The following is an 18,823-nucleotide window of genomic DNA, read 5'->3' on the forward strand; positions in this document are numbered from 1 at the left end:
CCCGAAACGTCAGCTTTCTTGTTCCTCTGATGCTGCTTGGCCTGCTGTGTTCATCCAGCTCTACACCTTGTTATCTTGAGAATATTCAGATTGAGCTCCACAATCAGAGTGCCAGACTTGTACCAGTATTTATATTTAAATATTATGGAAAATATTGAGATGCAACGATCTGGATTTAAGATCATGAAAAAGATAGGTCGTAATGTGCATTGAGTATTTGATACCGTGGTTTACTGTGCTTATATGTTGCATGCAAGGTCAGATATTTTCACCCAAGATGCTTTAAAGATGTGATCATTTCAAATTAGTTTTGTGTAGGAGGGGCTTAATGTTCAAATTAACATAATATCCACCTTTACTGTTTAGGGACATGAAATGAGCCCTCTGGAACTCAAAATCAAATCTTTGACAAAAAGCATTGAGGAACACAACAAAGAAATTTCAACACAGCAACAGTACTGGCTGAAACAACAGCATGAGTTAGTTCGACTGACCCAAGAAAGGGAAAAGAAGACAGCTGAGGTGGAACTGCAGAAGAAACAGGTCACAATACTCCAACAGAAGAAAATCCGAACTGAAAGTAAGTTGATACCAATTTGAGGCTAGTAATCAATCTGAACTCAAACCTTAACGTTGTACACTCAAATAATCTTTATACTTACCTTCCTTAAAACATATCAATTTACTGTAAGGACGTAATAATGTAGAAAATAGGAGCAGGATAGACCAAATGGAGAACACCTTGAATCTGTTCCACAATTGCACTCTCCTTGTGCACCCTGTTCCCATATGCCTTTATTCCCTAAAAGACCAAAATCTGTTTCTTTTGGGCTTTAATCTATTCAACAACAGGGCATCCACAACTTTCTGAGATAGAGAATTCTGAGGTCTTACAATCATTTAAGAGAAGAAATGTTGCCTAACATCAGTCCGAAATGATTGGGCTCCTTATCCTGAGACTGCCCGAGTTCTAGATTCCCAAGCTTGGGTAAACAACCTCTAGGTGTTTTTTCCTGTCAGGTTCCTTCAGAATCTTGTATGTTTCAATTTCTAAAGTTCAGAGAATATAGACCTAATTAACTTAATTCGTTATCATACAACAATTCACTCTTCTGTAGAACCAATATCATGAAGTTACGCTCTGTCACCTGCAGTGCAAGAATATGTTTCCTTAGAAATTGAAATAAACCTGTGTACAATACTCCAGAGATAGTAGGAACTGCAGATGCTGGAGAATCCGAGACAACAAGGTGCAGGGCTGGATGAACACAGCAGGCCAAGCAGCATCATAGGAGCAGAGAGGCTGACGTTTCGGTCTGCAATACTGCAGTTGTGGTTTCACCAGTGCCACGTGCATTTCTAGAAAGACCAGGGGCTGAATTTTATGTTTGTTAACTAATTGTTATTTTCTTTGAATTTCATGGAGGGTTTCTTCTGCAATACCTAGCAAGTTCTCTTACTTCATTAACTATCAATTCCACTCATATGGTGGCCTTATTTTCTGGTTCTAGCCCCATTCTACCACTCGCTATGCTCAAGACAATTCATCACTGCCAGGATATTCCAGAATTAACCAGCAACTTTGTGCCACTGCCATCTTTAAAAGGCCGTTGTGCGTCCACACAAGCACTATTAATCCAGAGCTGCCAAGCACAGTTCCTGGTGTTAGGCCCAGATGTGGCAGAGAAGGGAACGTTAATCGGCAGGACCTCCAGGTCCCTGCTCACAAAGCAAGGCATCAACTATCCCTTCTCTGCCATATCTGGGTCAAAAATCAGGAAAGTACTTGTCAGTTCTGGACTAATAGTACTTGTCTGGATCACAATGGCTTTTTAAAAATGGCATCGGCATAAGGATGTTAGTTAATTCAGGGATATCCTGGCAGTGATGAACATGAATTCTCAGGTGCAAAACAGGTCCATTGGGCCTTTTGTAAACAGTGCTGAATTTAAAGGCGTCCTGTTTTCACTGAACCATGGGACCTTAACCAGCATTGTAGGAGTCATGAATTTTGTTTTGGTAGAAATATAAACACTATCAAGTGCTTGAGTAACAGCTCTATTCAGTTGTTAGGATTTTTTTTTCATCTCCACATGGTTTCTGAGTCTGCCAATATCAGATACTGGAATGTGAATGCAGATGTAGAATAAGATATGAGATGGTATGGAGACGTCAGATGGCATGGAACAAGCATGATATATGTGCAGTGGCACAGGAGTTATGAATTAGCCTGGAGAGGGCATAGAGGTGGGTGGAGGGGGATGAAAGGAGAGATTTATAGGGTCTAACAGCTCTTTAAAAAAACTGAGCTGAAGTCTCTAACAACAATGGTAGGCCTTCTAACCAGCATTTGACCCACTTCTAGACCACTTTCTGACATGGCAACCCCCATTCCCATCTCTCCAGAACAAAAGTTGCATTTGATGGGGTCCATCACATGGGGAGCAGGTCTGCAAATTCAGGAAATTTTCCAACTCAAGCTACCTGCCTTGGCAGCAAAAATCCAACCCTGTCATAATGTTATGTCACGGGCTTTGCATAAAGATCATAGATATCATTTTGTACCAAATCCCCTCCGACCACCACCCTGACCACCTATCTGCCTATTTCCTTTCAACTTGACATACACCCAGCCTGTCCTCTACTTCAACAGTGTTATTTCACACAACAAATCCAACGTATTTTCTTCTGTAGACATGATACAACAAGGATTGAATGCAAAGAAAGACATTGAACGTCACATGCGTGCTCTGTCTAATGACATGGTGAAACTCAATGGGCTGCTAACAAAGAATGCCTCCATGAAGGATTCACTTGAGCACACAAATATATTGATGGAAAATGAATTTGTAACCGCACTGAAGGTCAGTACACGTAAACTACATAACTGGTTTAAAAAAAAGTCTACAAATATACAACACCCTTCCATCATAAAAATTAGTGCATCATCATTGTTTGATTTGTCATTGTATTTATCTTTAGTTGGAAGACATCCAGAGTATTGCAGTCTATTTTGGTCCTCTTGTATGGCACATGGTATAGCAGCCATGGAAATTGTTCACAGAATGCTACAAGAATGATTCCTACCTTTAAAAAATTAGCTACCATATAGACGTGGAGAGCTGGAAGTATTTATTTCACAGGAGCATACTTAAAAATGTTCTGATATAGGTATATAAAATAATGAAAGGGATGGATTGCATATCAAATGATAGATATTTCAGTTTGACAAATTGAGGAAGGTTAAGGGACATTATTGAAAATACACAAGACTAGTGGAAGATCTGATGGTTAGATGGTTCATTTCTGAGATAACTGAACATCTTAAATGTGTGGTGTCTGCAAATTCTGCAAATGCAAAGATGAGTTGCTTTGGTTCTTAACTGGCACGGTGATCGCATCATATACAGGTTGACAGTCAACTTACATGCAATCGAATGATTACCTCAAATGATTTTGATCACCACACAGTCAGAGGAGACTTTCCAAATTGTTTCATCACTATTGGTCCTGGGTTTTGTTTTTTTTTCAATTGCTCATGAAATTACATAGTTGCATGTGGGTATAGTAGCTGCCATAATGCTCTAGGCATTACGAATTAGAGGCAGGCATCGTGATCTAACAGGACTTTTCTTACCTGTATTTTTATGTTTTGAAATTTTGCCCAAAAGTTCCTGTAGAATATTTCGACTAGTGCCCTTGTTTTTTTACTTTCCTCTGCAAAGCGTATAATGTTAGTTATAAGTAACCAAGCTGGCCATACGAGACTTTTAGTTTTGGTTGCATTTCAGTTTAATGAGATACAGCATTTTACTTTAAAGTTTTGTTTTTCCAGTGGATGAATATTTTTCTGACTTAGAAAAAAGCTATTTTGTATTTAATTTAAGTTAGCAACATTTGTAAAACATTTGTAAAGTTAGACAGATTGTGGCAAAGAATATTTACCCTTCACTTAAGTGCTAAGCACATATATTATTTTAGCAATCTGTAATTAGGTGGCTAAAACTCCAAGGCTTCATTGGAGAAAGTGCTTTGTCTACTTGTGAGTGACAACTTGCAAATCACAAGATGAATAATGGTGCACAACATTGAATAAAATCTTGAATTAAAATTTGCTGTACACATCTAAGTATTATTCATTTGCCTTTCCAGGATGCTGAACGAGAAGCTATTGAAAAACAGCAAAAGCTGGACCAGCTGAAGGAAGAAAAAGAACGGCTGGTTAACAGTCTTGTGGAAGCAGAGTAAGTATACCAGTGTATGCTCCAATTTTAATTTCTATTTGCAGTGAACGCAAGTGACATACATTTATAAAGTCCCTTTATATTGAAAAATATCCTGAGACATTCTAAATTTAGAAGATTAAGGCATGATCTGATAAAAAGTATTCAGGATATTAACAATGAGAAGAGAGGATAAACTATTTACATTGGTTGGAGATTCTAAACCTAGGGGACGTAACCTGAGAATTAGGGCCAGGCCATTCAGAAGAGATGTTATCAAGAACTTATACATACAAAGGGTGGTAGAGGTTTGGAACACTTCCACATATGGTAGTTGATGTTAGTTGTTAGTTTTATATCTGAGATATACTAATTTTTGTTAAGCAAAGGCATTAAGGGATATGGGCTAAAGGCAGATATGTGGAATTAGGCCAGTGATCAAACATGATTTCATTAAATGGTGGATCAAACTTAAGGGGTTGAATGGCCTATTCCTGTTCCTAAGTTCCTAGGTTTTCTATATATAAGAGAAAAATTTACACTAAGCCAAAGGAAATATATTTGGGCATGTGTCAAAGAAGTAAGCCTTAAGGAAGGTCTTATAGGATTAATGAGGCTGAGAGATTTAGAGAGGGAATTCCAGAGCTAGGATGACAAAGAGAAGAGAAATGAAGGGAGTGGAGTATGCACAAGATCTAGAGTTGGAAGACCACATTTCTTTGAGAATTGTGGAACTGGAGGGAGTTACAGCAGTAAGAACAGGATAAAACATGCTGGATTTGAGCACAAAGATGAAAATGTACAATTTGAATTGTTCATTGACTGGAAGTCAATGTATGTTAAGCAAGCACAGGCATAATGAGTGACACAAGTTTGGTGGAGGCAACAGCATTTTGAAACAGTTCAATACTATGAATTTGAATCGTGGATGCCCCAAGTTCATTCTTACATGACCATTTATGTTGGATTTTGGATGTGTACAAAACAGACTGCATAGAGCAGACCAGGTTAGTTTCAAATTGTTTTTTTATAGACAGAGTCGTCCCTTTAGTCAGATGATGTATACTGTGAATACAGTCCGATGACAGAGAAGGGAGGGGGAGTCAGTTGCTCTTTAGGATTGCAAAATGTAGGCAAGAAGGTTCTTAAAGAGTGCACAAACTCTTTGAAACTGTCAAAGCTGTCAAGCAACTCAAAGTACAAACATTTGTTTTTATATGGTATTATTTGATGGAATTTAAATGTACTTTTTTATAATCAATAAGTTTTTCTTCTAAAATACTGATATCATCAATAGACACATAGCTGCAATTATCCATTATGGATACTAGGTGAGTTGGCATGGAGAGGGGAAGGCAAAGATAGTTGTAGGGGAATGAGAGGACAAAGGGGCATGAGTTGGCACTAAATTGCTATAAAAGGCCAGGGTTTGATACTGGTGCACAGTTTAGCAAAGGAGATATGAGATGCCATGGAGTTGGCATTGATGGGCCAAGGAGAATGTGTCAGGATGGGGCTGGAGACATGTTTATGGTGTCATTTTCTTCTATTAAATTTCAGAATAGTGTCAGTACACAGATGCAGGCTTTGTATCTAGGCTGCATCTGCAGTCAGCAGTTTCAGCTTTCATTCCAGGTGGCCCACCTCCCAAGGAACGAAAATCAGACCATCCAGGGTACTTCGTCCCTGTTCAGTTTTGCAGAGCTAGGAAATGTCCTATCTCCACACAACTGTGAACTAAAATAGAGAACAATACCTTAGGAGAGGGCATTTACAATATCTTTATCATGTGACCTAGGAAGGGAAGTCAGGTGGTCTGTTATTTAATTCAATTCAGTTTAAAAACAAACTACTGAAACTGTTGGAGTTTAATATCTACAAAGTAGGTAAATAACAGAATCAATTTCATAACACATTTGGAATGTGTAATTTGATCATGGGTTCTAATGATTATCCCAGCACTTTCACATTTCTGGCTTCCAACCATTCATGTTTTTCTCTTCTTCCAACTGAACAGCAATTACCTTATCTTCATGTGACAACCATGATGGTGCTATTGAGAGTAATGTCCCCTCTCCACCTTTCAGATCAATTAATCAGGCAAAAAAGTAACGTAACTTAAAATAAACTAATTTAAAATCAGGTTTCTGAGTACTGAAGGGCCAAATGGCCTACTCCTATTCCTACTTTCTATGTTTGTCTGCTCTCAGTGGCTATCTGAAATAAACGGGGACTGTGTAATTGGTACTTTCACTTTTAAATACCGATCCTGACAGTGAAGCTTTTTAAATAAAAACTTCATGGAAATCTATCTGCTTTTCATTGTTATGCATTCCATACGTCTACATTTTCTCTCCCAATATACTTTCATTATATATTTACATGTACAGGCGACAGATTATGCTGTGGGAGAAGAAGATTCAACTAGCAAAAGAGGCACGGTCTGCAGTTGACTCAGATGTGGGACAGAATGAGATACGAGCCATGAAAGCTGAGATACACAGGATGCAAGTGAGTTCATCTACAAAGATGGTGCAAACCAATGAACTAAAAAAAAGCTTTACACACTTTGATATAGTTTGAGTTCAGTACCACCAGGTTTGAGGAACTTCAGTTATCTAGGAAGATCGGCAAAATTGGAACTGTTCTCCTTTGGAGCTGAGGCTGAAAGGTGATTTGATAGAGGTATTCATTAAAAATCATGAAGATTCTAGACATAATAGATAGGGAGAGACAGTTCCCATTGCTGAAATGACAAAAACTAGAGAACACTGATCTAAAGTGTATGGCAAAAGAATCAAAGGTGGCATGAAGAAAATTTTTTATGTAGCAGGTGGTCATGGTCAGTAACACACTGCCTGAGAAAGTGGTTGTGGCTTTTGAGGGAAAGTTATTAGCTGAGGTGGAAAATTTTGCAGGACTAGGAAAGAAGGGTATGGGGGTGGAAAATGTGGTACTTAGTGATTTGCTGTTGCACGGAGCCAGTGCAACCACAAATGACTGAATGGCCTCCTGTAATGTAACCATTCTGATTCTAATCGAATCAACTCAAACATGATATTATTGAAATGCCTCATAACTGTATAGGTGCACAAGGATCAACTTTTATATTTTTGTGTAAAGTAAATAGAAAGAAAACCAATTATTTCCTGATGTTTTACTCTAATTTCATGGAGAAGGAGAAGCCATATAACTGCCAATTAACCAAGAAACCTCTGTCAATTAGAGCAAATTGACTCCATGTTTGTGACATGAAGAATGCAGGCCTTATTTCATATAAATCATCAGCAGATTGATTAATGTTGCATTTAAATGGTATAGCTGTGCTGTAGACAGAAATTCTATATCCACAATCTAACATAAGCAGTTTCAAGGAAGATCACAAACATATTACAAATCATAGGCACTGCAGTGATTGGAACGAGGTCAGCTAGATGGACTTCATAGAATATGAATTCCCTGATTGGGGCTGTTAACCAGGTTCAATTAGGGAGCCCTGGCTAACAGATATAAACAGGAACAAACAGCGTCCGCAGTTCTTTTGGTTTTTATTTAGATATAAACAGGAGTGTCCTGGGTGCCGTTGGAGAGGGAGCATGTGGCATCCACCAATGCTCTCGATGCCTTCAGGGAGAGGTGAGCACCGCGGAGGATGGAGTGCTTTATTTACCCTTCCAACTTTATTTTGATTTATTCCCCTCCTTCTCTCCCAACGCCCCCACCTTCATTTTTTTCACATAAGCATTGCCCTTATCAGGCTCTGCTTATGAATGTTTCACTAGCCACACAGGTGCTTTCCTGGTGGTGGAAAATATAAAGCTTTGGCACAATGGTGTCTTTTTACTATGTCACTATATACACACACAGCCACGGGTGATTTGGGGAAAATATAAGCACTACTGCTGGGCCCCTTTTGGGTGTAGTGGTAGTGTGGGGGACTATTTAAAAGAAAAGAAAATGAACAGGGGTGTCAGGGATCCTGTTCACTCTAGGAGCCAGCTCTGAGCTAGCTGGGTCAGTGTCATGCACTATGTGTGTGTAAATAAAGGGCACTTAGTGATGGGATGCTGACGCTTGCAGAGATATTTCATTGACGATGAGAGTGGGATAAATGATGTGACCATGCAAAAGGGCCTACTAGCTGAAGCACAACTGGCTTTGTTGTCAGAAAATGTGGCAAGTGGAGCTTATGATTTACAGGGTATTCCGACAGAGTGGACACCCTTACCAGGCCGACTGAGTTTAGGGAGTACCACTTGAGAGAAGGCAGTTGCATAGCTTCACTCAGGACATATCCAGAACAGAGGGACTGTAGGTCAGCCCACAGCAAAACTCCAAAACAAAACCAAACCTCGACCAAATGGTTAGAATTTTCTCGAAGATGCCGGCCAGTAGTTACTGCCAGTATGTGAACTCGAGACAGCAAAAGAGTCCCACTAGAGCTAAATGGAGTAAGAGAACTCATAGGCCAGCATCCAAGAGTGTGCACACATTGGAAGGTCCACCTCCAGCTGGTTTGAAACAGTTAAATTGCTTAGCAACATCCAATTCAGACCCAATCAAAATCAGACCCAATCAAGATAAATGTCTGGTTAAATAGTCACCGGAGGTTGATACCGGTGCAACTATATCAGTGATTGCAGAATCAGTCTTTACAAAAATTTGCACAAAACTCCAACCCTTAAGTTTGCGTAAGACCTCAGATAGGCTAAGAACCTATACCGTGGAACCCTGACAGATTAAGGGTACAATTTCAGTTCCAGTCTCTTATGAGAAGCAGCTGGTTCAGTTACCACTGATTGCAGTAAAAGGCTTGGGCCCAAGCATGATGGGGCGAAATTGGTTGAGGAAGATTTAACTTGATTGGCTCAAAATTTTTTGATAAGAAAATGGCAGCCTGAGTGAAGTCCTAGTTAAATACCCGGAGGTTTTTCAGGAAAGTTGAGGGACTATCAAAGGGGCCAAGGCCACCTTATATGTTGACCAAGAAGCAATTCCACGATTCTGCAAGGCCCGCCCAGTGCCATTGCCTTACTTGCGAAAGTAGAGGCAGAAATTAGAAGGCTGGAAGGAATCATCAAACCAGTACAGTATGCGGAATGGGCAGAACTGGTCATACAGACTTTGTGGGGATTTCAAACAAACAGTAACTTTTCGCAGCTTGATAAACTTTTCACAGCCCCGCACAGAGGACTAATACACAAAACTGGCGGGGGCGGCTATCCTTCACGAAGTTGGACATGAGCCATGCATACCTACAGTTGCGATTAGATGAGGATTCCCAGAAGTATGCTACGATTAATATCCCTAAGGGTTTGTACTAATATATGAGACTGCCTTTTAGGGTATCATCAGCCTGTGCCATTTTCCAACAGACCATAGAGAACATTTTACAAGGTCTACTCCAAGTTGACATTTATCTGGATGACGTGTTAATAACTGGGAAGACCAATAAAGAGCATTTAGAGAACTTGGATATTGTGTTTAAACATTTCTCCAAGGCAGGGGTACACCCTAGGAGGAAAAAATGTGTGTTCCAGACACCCCAAGTGACCTACTTGGGCTACAGAATCAACAAGACTGGGTTACACCCATTGGCAGAGAAAGTGAGAGTGACCAAATGTGCCCCAGCTCCCACTTCTGAACTGCAGCTTAGGTATTAGGTTGCTGAATTATTACAGAAAATTAAATTGTAACCTGGCCTCCATCCTGGGACCCTTACGTCTGCTATTGAGAAAGGGTCAGCCTTGGAAATGGTTTTGTAGCCAAGATGTAGCCTTTAGGGAAGTGAAGAAGCAGCTATTATCATCTAAGATGTTGACACACTATGATCCCAAGCGAAGTGTGATAAATGGCATGCAAAGCTTCCTGTTATGGTAGTGTTGGCTCACCAGTGGCTCAGCAGGGAGGAACACCCGATAGCATATACTTCCCGGACCTTGGCTGATGCCAAACGAGGATATTTCCAGGTAGAGAAGGAAGGTTTAACGGTCATCTTTGGTGTAAGAAAGTTCCACCAAAACCTTTATGGACATAAATTTGTAATAGTAACAGACCACAAACTACTGCTAGAACTACGTAAAGAGGACAAGGCCATTGTTTCAGGTCAAATTCAGCAGTGGGCTCTTGTTCTGAATGTGTATAAATACAAGTTAGAACACCATCCAGGAGGCCAAGTGGAAAATATGGATGCCTTGACCTGCCTCCTACTGGTGGATACAGTAGAAGAGTACATTATGGGTTTTAACTTTTTGGACAACCAACTGGTCACCACTGACAATATCAGACTATGGATACAAAAAGATCCTGTCATAGCAAAACTAAAACAGCTGGTGGTGATGGCAGAACCAAAACGGCCATCACAACTAGAAGTGAAAACTTTCTGGACCTGATGAGACTAGATCAGCATAGAGGATGGCATATTATTATAGGGAGCAAGAGTGATTGTCCTGAGCAAAGGTCACCACCAGATACTGGCTGAACTCCATCAGGGTCATCCAGGGGTTTCTAGAATTGAAGACATTGGCAAGATGTTATGTCTGGTAGCCAGGACTGGATGCCAACACAGCTGCATTGGTGGGGCAGTGCCCAGAATGCCAAGAAGGACAATAATTATTGCCACATTCATGGGAATGGGTGGGTAAACCCTTTTCTCAGTTACACGTCGTCTACGCCAGTCCTTTCATGGGCTCTATGTTTTTAGTCATTGTGGACACCCATTCAAAGTGGTTGGACATGCATAGTGTTCATATGTCAAACGCGGGGATGACAGTTGAAAAGTTGCAAGCATCTTTTGCAATACACAGACTCCTAGAGTTGTCGATTACAGACAACAGGCCATCATTTACTAGCAGGGAATTCGAGTATTTTGTGAATTCAAATGGCATTTGGCATGTAAGGCCAGCTCCATACCATCTATCCAATGGTTTGGCAGAAAGAACTGTCCAAATTTTGAAGGCAGGCTTAAAGAAACAGCCTACAGCTCAACTTGATACCAAACTATCCTGGTTCCTATTTGACTATTAGACCACTGCTCATGCAACTACAACAACCACTCCAGCAGAGTTGCCAATGGGGAGAAGACTCCATACCATGTCAAATTTGATCTTCTTAGACCTGGTGGGGAGGGTGAAACAGCATCAGGAACACCAATACCGGATACAAGAGAGAGGCAGTTTACTTCAGGGGAAGAAGTTTGGTATCGAAACTACAGGAATGGTCCTGCATGGATAAGAGGCATGGTCGGCACAAGATCAGGTCCCATGACATGCAAAGTTTGGGTAGGAGAGGCAGTCCTGAACAAGCAGGTGGACCGCATGAAAGCTGCAACCTCACAAACGGGGCAGAGCAAAACGTACTCGGACCCTCAGAACATCCGGCATGGCTGTCAGAACCCGTGAGTTCTCCCCCTCTGCCTAGCATTCAAGAAAGCTCTGAGGTCGAGGTGGACACGGCAGATGTCACAGCCTGGATGCTGAAGAAGAAGATGAATTTTTGCCAAGATGCTGCAGGTGCAAGAGGCAGGCTATGGTGCAGTATGTCCCATCAGTACCTGAGGCAGAGTTGCAGGAACTGGATCTGGTGCAAAAATACCCCAGGAGAAGCTGTGGGAAAAAGAATGTGCCTACATCCCAGGACTCAGAGGGGAAGGATGTAGTGATTGGAACAAGGTCAGCCAGGTGGACCTCATAGAATATGAGTTCCCTGATTGGGGCTGTTAGCCTAGTCCAAACAGGGAGTCCTCGCTGACAGATATAAACAGGAATATCTGGGGTTCTGTTCGCTCTGGGAGCCTGCTTTGAGCTAGCTGGCTGAGTGTCATGTACAATGCATGTGTAAATAAAGGGTGACTTGATGACAGGATACTGGTCTTCGTGGAGTTATTTAAGATACCCAAGATTAATCCCAGGATATTTTGTATATCACATTTAAGTATTCCATTTTTGCTTTTATTCTTTATTGACTGTATATAGAAATATTCACAAGTATAAATTATTTCAAAAGATATGACAGTAATTGTGGCACACTCACTTGATTATTCTTTCAAGCGATACTGTAGTAGTTTTATTTCTAATGTATTTGTAGTTATTAAATTCATGTCAATTGTCATGGAAATTAACTAGATTCATTTCACATAATTCTCAGCAACCATCTGACAATAGACGTGCATTTGTCTGTGATGAATTCAAACTAAGTTACTTGATGTGAATGGTTCTCTTACTTTGTTGTAAAATCACTGTGTAAAATCCATATTCTTGATCCAAAGATACGTCACAGTCAACTTGTGAGGCAGCAAGAGCAAATGATTCGTGAAATGGAGGCTGTTGTCTTGCGCAGGGATACAATTGTGACACGTGGAGAAGCACAAGCCAAATTGGGCAAGAAGCAAATTACTAAACAAGATTGTCATAAAAGGATAGAAGACCTATGCAAGAAAATTGCAGATGTTCAAAAGGTGAGATAAATGAGATTGAATATTTCTAACAAGCCTTTGCAATTAAATAAATATGCACTATGCATTTTCACCCAGTTGAAGTTTTGGCAACCCATTGACCAATCAGATTGAATTGTTTTCTTTTATTCACTCGTGGGATGTGAGCATTGCTGACTGGCCAGCTGGTCTTGAGAAGGTGCACTGCAGTCCGTATGCTGTAGGCAGGCCCACAATGCACTTCGGGAGGAAGTTCCAGCATTTCGACCCAGTGTTAGTGAAGGAGCAGCAATATATTTTCAAGTCAGCATGGTGATTGGCTTGCAGGGGAACCTGAAGGTGGCAGTGTTCCAATATATTTGCTGCACTTTCCTTCTCGATGGACATGATTGTGGGTTCAGAAGGTGCTGTCTAAGAATCTGGTGAATTTCTGCAGTGCATCTTGTAGATAATATACATTGCTGCTACTGAGCATTGGTGATGGAGGGAGTGGGTGCTTGTGCATGTAGTGCCAATCAGCCAATCAAGCAGGCTGTTTTGTCCTGGATAGTGTCAAGCTTCTTAAGTGTTGTTGGAGCTGCACATATCCAGGCAAATGGGGAGTATTCCATCATATTCCTGATTTTTGCCTTGTAGATGATGGACAGGCTTTGGGGAATCAGGAGGTAAGTTACTCGAAGCAGTATTCCTAGCGCATGACTTGCTGTTGTAGCTACTGTGTTTATGCGGTGAGTCCGATGAGTTTCTGGTCAATGGTAACCCCCAGGATGTTTATAGAGGGGGAGTTGAGTGATGGCAACAAAATTGAATGTCAAGAAGTGGTGATTAGATTGTCTCTTACTAGAGATAGTCATTTGCTGGCATTTGTGTGGCAAAAATGTTATTTGCTATTGGTCAGCCCAAGAAAGGATACTGTCCAGATGTTGTGGTATTTGAACATGGACTGCTTCAATATTTGAGGAGTTACAAATGGTGCGGAACATTGTCCAATCATCAGCAAACATCCCCACTTCTGATCATATGATGGAGGGAAGGTCATTGCTGAAGCAGCTGAAGATGGTTGGGCCTAGGACACTACCCTGAGGAACTCCTGCAGAGATGTCCTGGAGGTGTGATGATTGACATCCAACAACCATAACCATTTTCCTTCGTGCCAGTTATGATTCCAACCAATAGAAAGTCTGCCCCCGATGTCCAGTGTTCACAGTTTTGCTAGGGCTCCTTGATGCCATTCTTGGTCGAATGCGGCCTTGATGTCAAGGGCTGTTGGTCTCATCTCACCTCTGGAATTCAGCTCTTTTGTTCATGTTTAAACCAATACTGTAATGAGGTCAGGAGCTGAGTGGCCCTGGCAGAACGCAAACTGGGGGCATCACTGAGCAGATTATTGTGCGCTTGTAAACAGCTACAGACCATTCAAATTCACTTTTTTCAATTTAGCTGACCATGCGTTTCTTCACAATGTTAAGTGATGTTATTGGTTTCACTCTGGTCACTGTTTTTTCCTTAGAACATAGAAGAATCTGACAGAACTATTGAAGAGCTGAGGGAATCACAGAGAAGTGTGTGTCATCAACTGGAAGAAAAGCAGTGTCAGATTCAGGATCAGCAGTCTATGGTTGATCAACTTAATGCAAACATAGAATCTCAACAGGAAAGAAAACAAGCGGTAAGATTTGCTTGATGAGATGGAGGGTATTCATGCTTAATTGACGTATAAAAGCAGATATTTAAGTAATTAGTTAAGAAACTATTTTATCTTATATGATAACTAGGTACAATTAATTAAGCTAATCAAAATAACTTAAGTTTAATGTTATCAATGCATGACCGAGAATGATTGCTACCTATTTTGAAAATGGAAGTACATTTCTCAAACCTAATTCCATTAAAGTGAGACATCCATTGTCTGCATTGGAGCCCGTTTTACACAGACAGCATGTGAAACAACACAGCAGAATCAAAATTAGGTATTGTATAGGATTCTATATAAAGGAATTGAGCACTAAAGTAAATATTTGCAGAATGAGAAGAAAGAAGATATTTCCAGCAAAATCAATAAAGAGGTGATTCTAATATGTTTCACATTGTCACACTTCAAGAGATTTTCTGATTTTTACATAATACATGAAAGTGTTAAACTCATCAACATTTAGAGCTCATGTTGGCCACGAAATACCCTTCATCAGACTAAGATCCACATGTATTTTCATTATATGTTCTTCCTGCCAAAGTGCATACCTTAAATTTTTCCACATTATATTCCAACTGCCAAGATTTTGATAACTCACTTAACCTGTGTATATTGCTCTGCATACTCTTTGTGTCATCTTCACCACTTGCCTTCCCATCTATTTTTGTGCCATCTACAAGTACACTCATTTTCCTCATTCATGTTATTCATGTATATTCTAAATAATGGCTGTCCTAGTACTGTTCCCTGTGGTACTGCACTATTTACAGGTCGCTATCCTGAAAATGGCCCCTCTTATCCCAACTCTCCGTCTTCTATTAGTTAGTCAATCTTTTATCCATGCTAATATACTACCTCTACCACCATGGGTTCTTGCCTTATTAAGTAGCCTATTGGCTCTTTATCAAATGTGTTGTGGAAATCCAAATATATTACATCCACTGCTTCTCCTTTATCAATTTTGCTTGTTGCCCCTTCGAAGAATTATAATAAATCTGTCAGGCATGATTTCCTCTTCATGAAGCCTGTAAAAAAAGTCCTCAGTTATATCCCACATTCCTCCTGCACTGTTCTGAAGTCATTAACTCTTAATATACTTTCCATAATTGCTGGATGCCTTTCAGTAACTTGGCTAACTGCCATTGTTGAGCTTCTACAGTCTCATAACATAGAGATAAGGAGATATAACACATCATCCTTTCTTGCCAATGTCCAAATATTCACACTTCTAATGGCATTGTTGGAAAAGAATCAAGAGTTGAAATACTGACCTATTTTTCTCCTTTCTGACATTAGTCACTGAACCCCATTTTACTGCCTCAGTCAGTATGGATACCAGCTCACTAATCATAGACATAGATCAAAACCAAAGACACAAATACAGATATAATTCCATGGATCGAGAGTGGAATATAAGTCTTCTATTCGCAGATATTTGTGTTTTTGTATGTGTCCAATTTATACAAAAAAATGACTGAACATTGAAACATCTCCAAGTGTTTCGGCCTGAACTTGCGATCAACCTACAGTTCCGCAGCAGGTAAAAACAGCAGTAAAAACATGACAGTTCCTTGTCAGTGCAAATGTCGTCACACAGCAGTAACACAGATACATCTGTTGTGACACTTCCTATCACATAAAAAATTACAACAAACAACTTGGATGCAATATTTGATGCAATTTAAATAAAATGGTGTTGCATGGATGAAGAATACATACATGTTTATTTGTATGAACATACAGAACTGAAAGTAGAATCGGTGGACCAATTTTTTGAAAACACTCGATTTACATCAAGAAAAATTTACCGAAGTATTTAATGATTAATGATATGCAACAAAATATATTGGATTGCAGTAAATGATGTAAAAATAATATTGAATAATAACTATGATAATGCGGAGTCCTTCTCTAGACAGCAATGCATTTTCTCTGCACTGCTAATCAACCATATTTGTTCATTCCTTCTTTACTAATCAAACGTATTCATTCTTTTTCTCATTGTGTATGAATGCAACATTCGTGTAACAGTCTCTTCTTTTCTGTACCTCTTCTGAAACCAGTAACTTGTGCTTGGAAGATAATTCCATGAACACCCACATCTTTTCCCTACTTTACCGCTGCTTGTACTTCACTTGAGCTTGGATGTAGTATACCAGGGTATGACTAGTTCATTAGCAAATCTTAAACTGAGTTTGGATAAATTTCAACCCTTTTTAATTCAATGTGGCTTACCATTTGATTCAGTTACCCATGATGCATTGAAAAAAGAATATTAAAATGTTCCAATTTATGAAGAAAGCAAATGAGTATGTTGTCTCCATTATGTACCCTGTTGCATTTAAATACATTTTAATTTCTAATTTGATGTCAATGAAAAGTTATGGTTGACAGAATGCATCATATATAGGGTAATAAACAAATTTGATAATGATGTGATGGTGCATGGCAAGTGAAGCCGTGAATCTAGTCAAAAATCTGCACCATAGATACTCTAAGTTCGCTCCTATGTGATACATAAAGCAAGCAGAGGAATACATTCCCTATTATGTTCCATAACTTGCAATAAATCATCATAGTAGGGAATATGAGGCGAGGGAGGGAAAAGCCTCTTTTGTGGTATTTTGCATTTGTAATTTGACAATAATGCAACAAAATTCAGCCACTCAAATGTACACAATTATAGTTCATTTTTTCCCTTTCTTTATCTCTTTTCCTTCTCTGTGGGAAACTCATTGTGTGAAGGAATCAAAAAATGACAAATTACATTGTATCATCTTGATATATAGTGTAGTAATACCAAAGAAGTACATGAACAGACTACTGAAAATGCATTTTTGGCTGGAGATAATAAACAGTAACTTAAATGAGACCATTAAATATCATTGAAACATATTTACTATTTCTCGTTGTTCAGAATCTGACCAAAATAGTGACATTACAGACACGACTCAAACACCTACAGGCTGTGAAAGAAGGAAAGTACATACAACAGTGCAAATCTGAACATTTACTGAGGAATGAAACACAGAAACAAGAGAATCGAATCCATACCATCAACACTATTGTTGCTCGTATCCAGGAGGAATGGCCTCAGTACCAGGGAATACTTCGTAAAGTGACACTTGCACTAGCAGCACGGGGAACAGCTTAGGTGGAACTACCATTAAAAAAATACACAAAACTTGCAGCAAACTAGCTGATGAGGAAGACCAATGTGGCAGAGGAAACCCACATACATAAACGTAGTAACAAGTGGAATTTACTGAGACAAGGAGTGGTTTGTACACACAATGTCTAAGAAAATATTGGAAACAGTTATTTTGTGAATTTGTAGATTTGTGCTGATGTGAATTGATATTTGAAATAAAACTTGATTAACTTATGTAATTTTGGTGATGAGATCATTTTACCTGAATAAAGAGAATATCTGGAAGAAATCAAATGAAAATGTAACTGACACGGTGACATTTGGAAGCAAATGATAAAGAAAATAAAATGGCACATGGGACTGAATCTGGGACTTACTAATCAGTTGTGTGTGGAATAATAATTTTAGTTTTCTATCAACAAATACAAAGCTGATTGGCCAACTTAGGGAGCAGAAAGTCAACAATTAATAGTTTCACATATAGGTTTCTTTCTGCAAAACAGATGGACCACTGGTCAGAACACTGAGTATAGGAGTTGGGACATCATGTTGTGACTGTATAGCACATTGTTGATGCCACTTTTAGAATAGTACATATATTCTGGTTGTCCTTCTATAAGAAGGATGTTGTTAATCTTGAAAGGGTGCAGAAAAGATTTACTAGAATGTTGCTGGAACTGGAGGGTTTGAGCTATAGGGAGAGGCTGAATAGGCTGGGGCTTTCTTCCCTGGACCGTTAAAGGCTAAGGGGTGACCTAACAGAGGTTTATAAAACCATAAGGGGCATGGATAAGATGAAGAGCCAAGGTCTTTTTCCTAGGATGGAAGATTCCAAAACTAGAGGGCATAGGTTTAAGGTGAGAGGGGAAAGATTTAGAAAGGACCTGAGGGGTAACATTTTCATGCAGAAGGTGGTACAAGCATGGAACAAGCTGCCAGAGGAAGTGGTAGAGGCAGGTACAATTACAACATTTAAAGGGCATCTGGATGGGTACATGAATAAGAAAGGTTTAAAAAGGTATGGGCTAAATGCTGGAAAATGGGGCTCGTCTGTTTGGGGTCGGTGCAGACGAGTTGGACCGAAGGGTCTGTCTCTGTGCTGTATGATTCTATAACTCTAAATATATGAATGGTTTTGGGTTTTGAAGAGGTAAGAAAAAGGTGCTATCTAAGTTGTTTTTTCTGGGGAGAAATTATTTTGCTTCAGAGAATAGTTACTATTATGAGAGGGCAATATGAAGCCAAATAAGATAAGATGTGGACAAAGAAATCAATTAATTTGTGCTGCGTTGATCAGTTGGGTAAAGATCTGACATTCATAGGTT

The 18,823-nt window shown here is 39.6% G+C and overlaps 1 protein-coding gene across 1 annotated transcript in view; it reads left to right on the forward strand.

Annotated features, from left to right (window-relative positions):
• The window catches only part of LOC109931215 (coiled-coil domain-containing protein 40), a 70,914-nt gene extending 53,368 nt beyond the window's left edge, over positions 1 to 17,546 (forward strand). Inside the window, 7 exon segments of the mRNA XM_048611106.1 lie at positions 367 to 580; positions 2,695 to 2,864; positions 4,153 to 4,244; positions 6,614 to 6,734; positions 12,490 to 12,678; positions 14,165 to 14,323; positions 17,265 to 17,546. Of these exon segments, the coding sequence (XP_048467063.1) occupies positions 367 to 580; positions 2,695 to 2,864; positions 4,153 to 4,244; positions 6,614 to 6,734; positions 12,490 to 12,678; positions 14,165 to 14,323; positions 17,265 to 17,546 (1,227 nt within the window).
• The last annotated feature ends 1,277 nt before the right edge of the window (positions 17,547 to 18,823 follow it).

Source organism: Rhincodon typus, chromosome 23 (assembly GCF_021869965.1).
Source record: "Rhincodon typus isolate 14 chromosome 23, sRhiTyp1.1, whole genome shotgun sequence".
Taxonomy (NCBI): Eukaryota; Metazoa; Chordata; class Chondrichthyes; order Orectolobiformes; family Rhincodontidae; genus Rhincodon; species Rhincodon typus.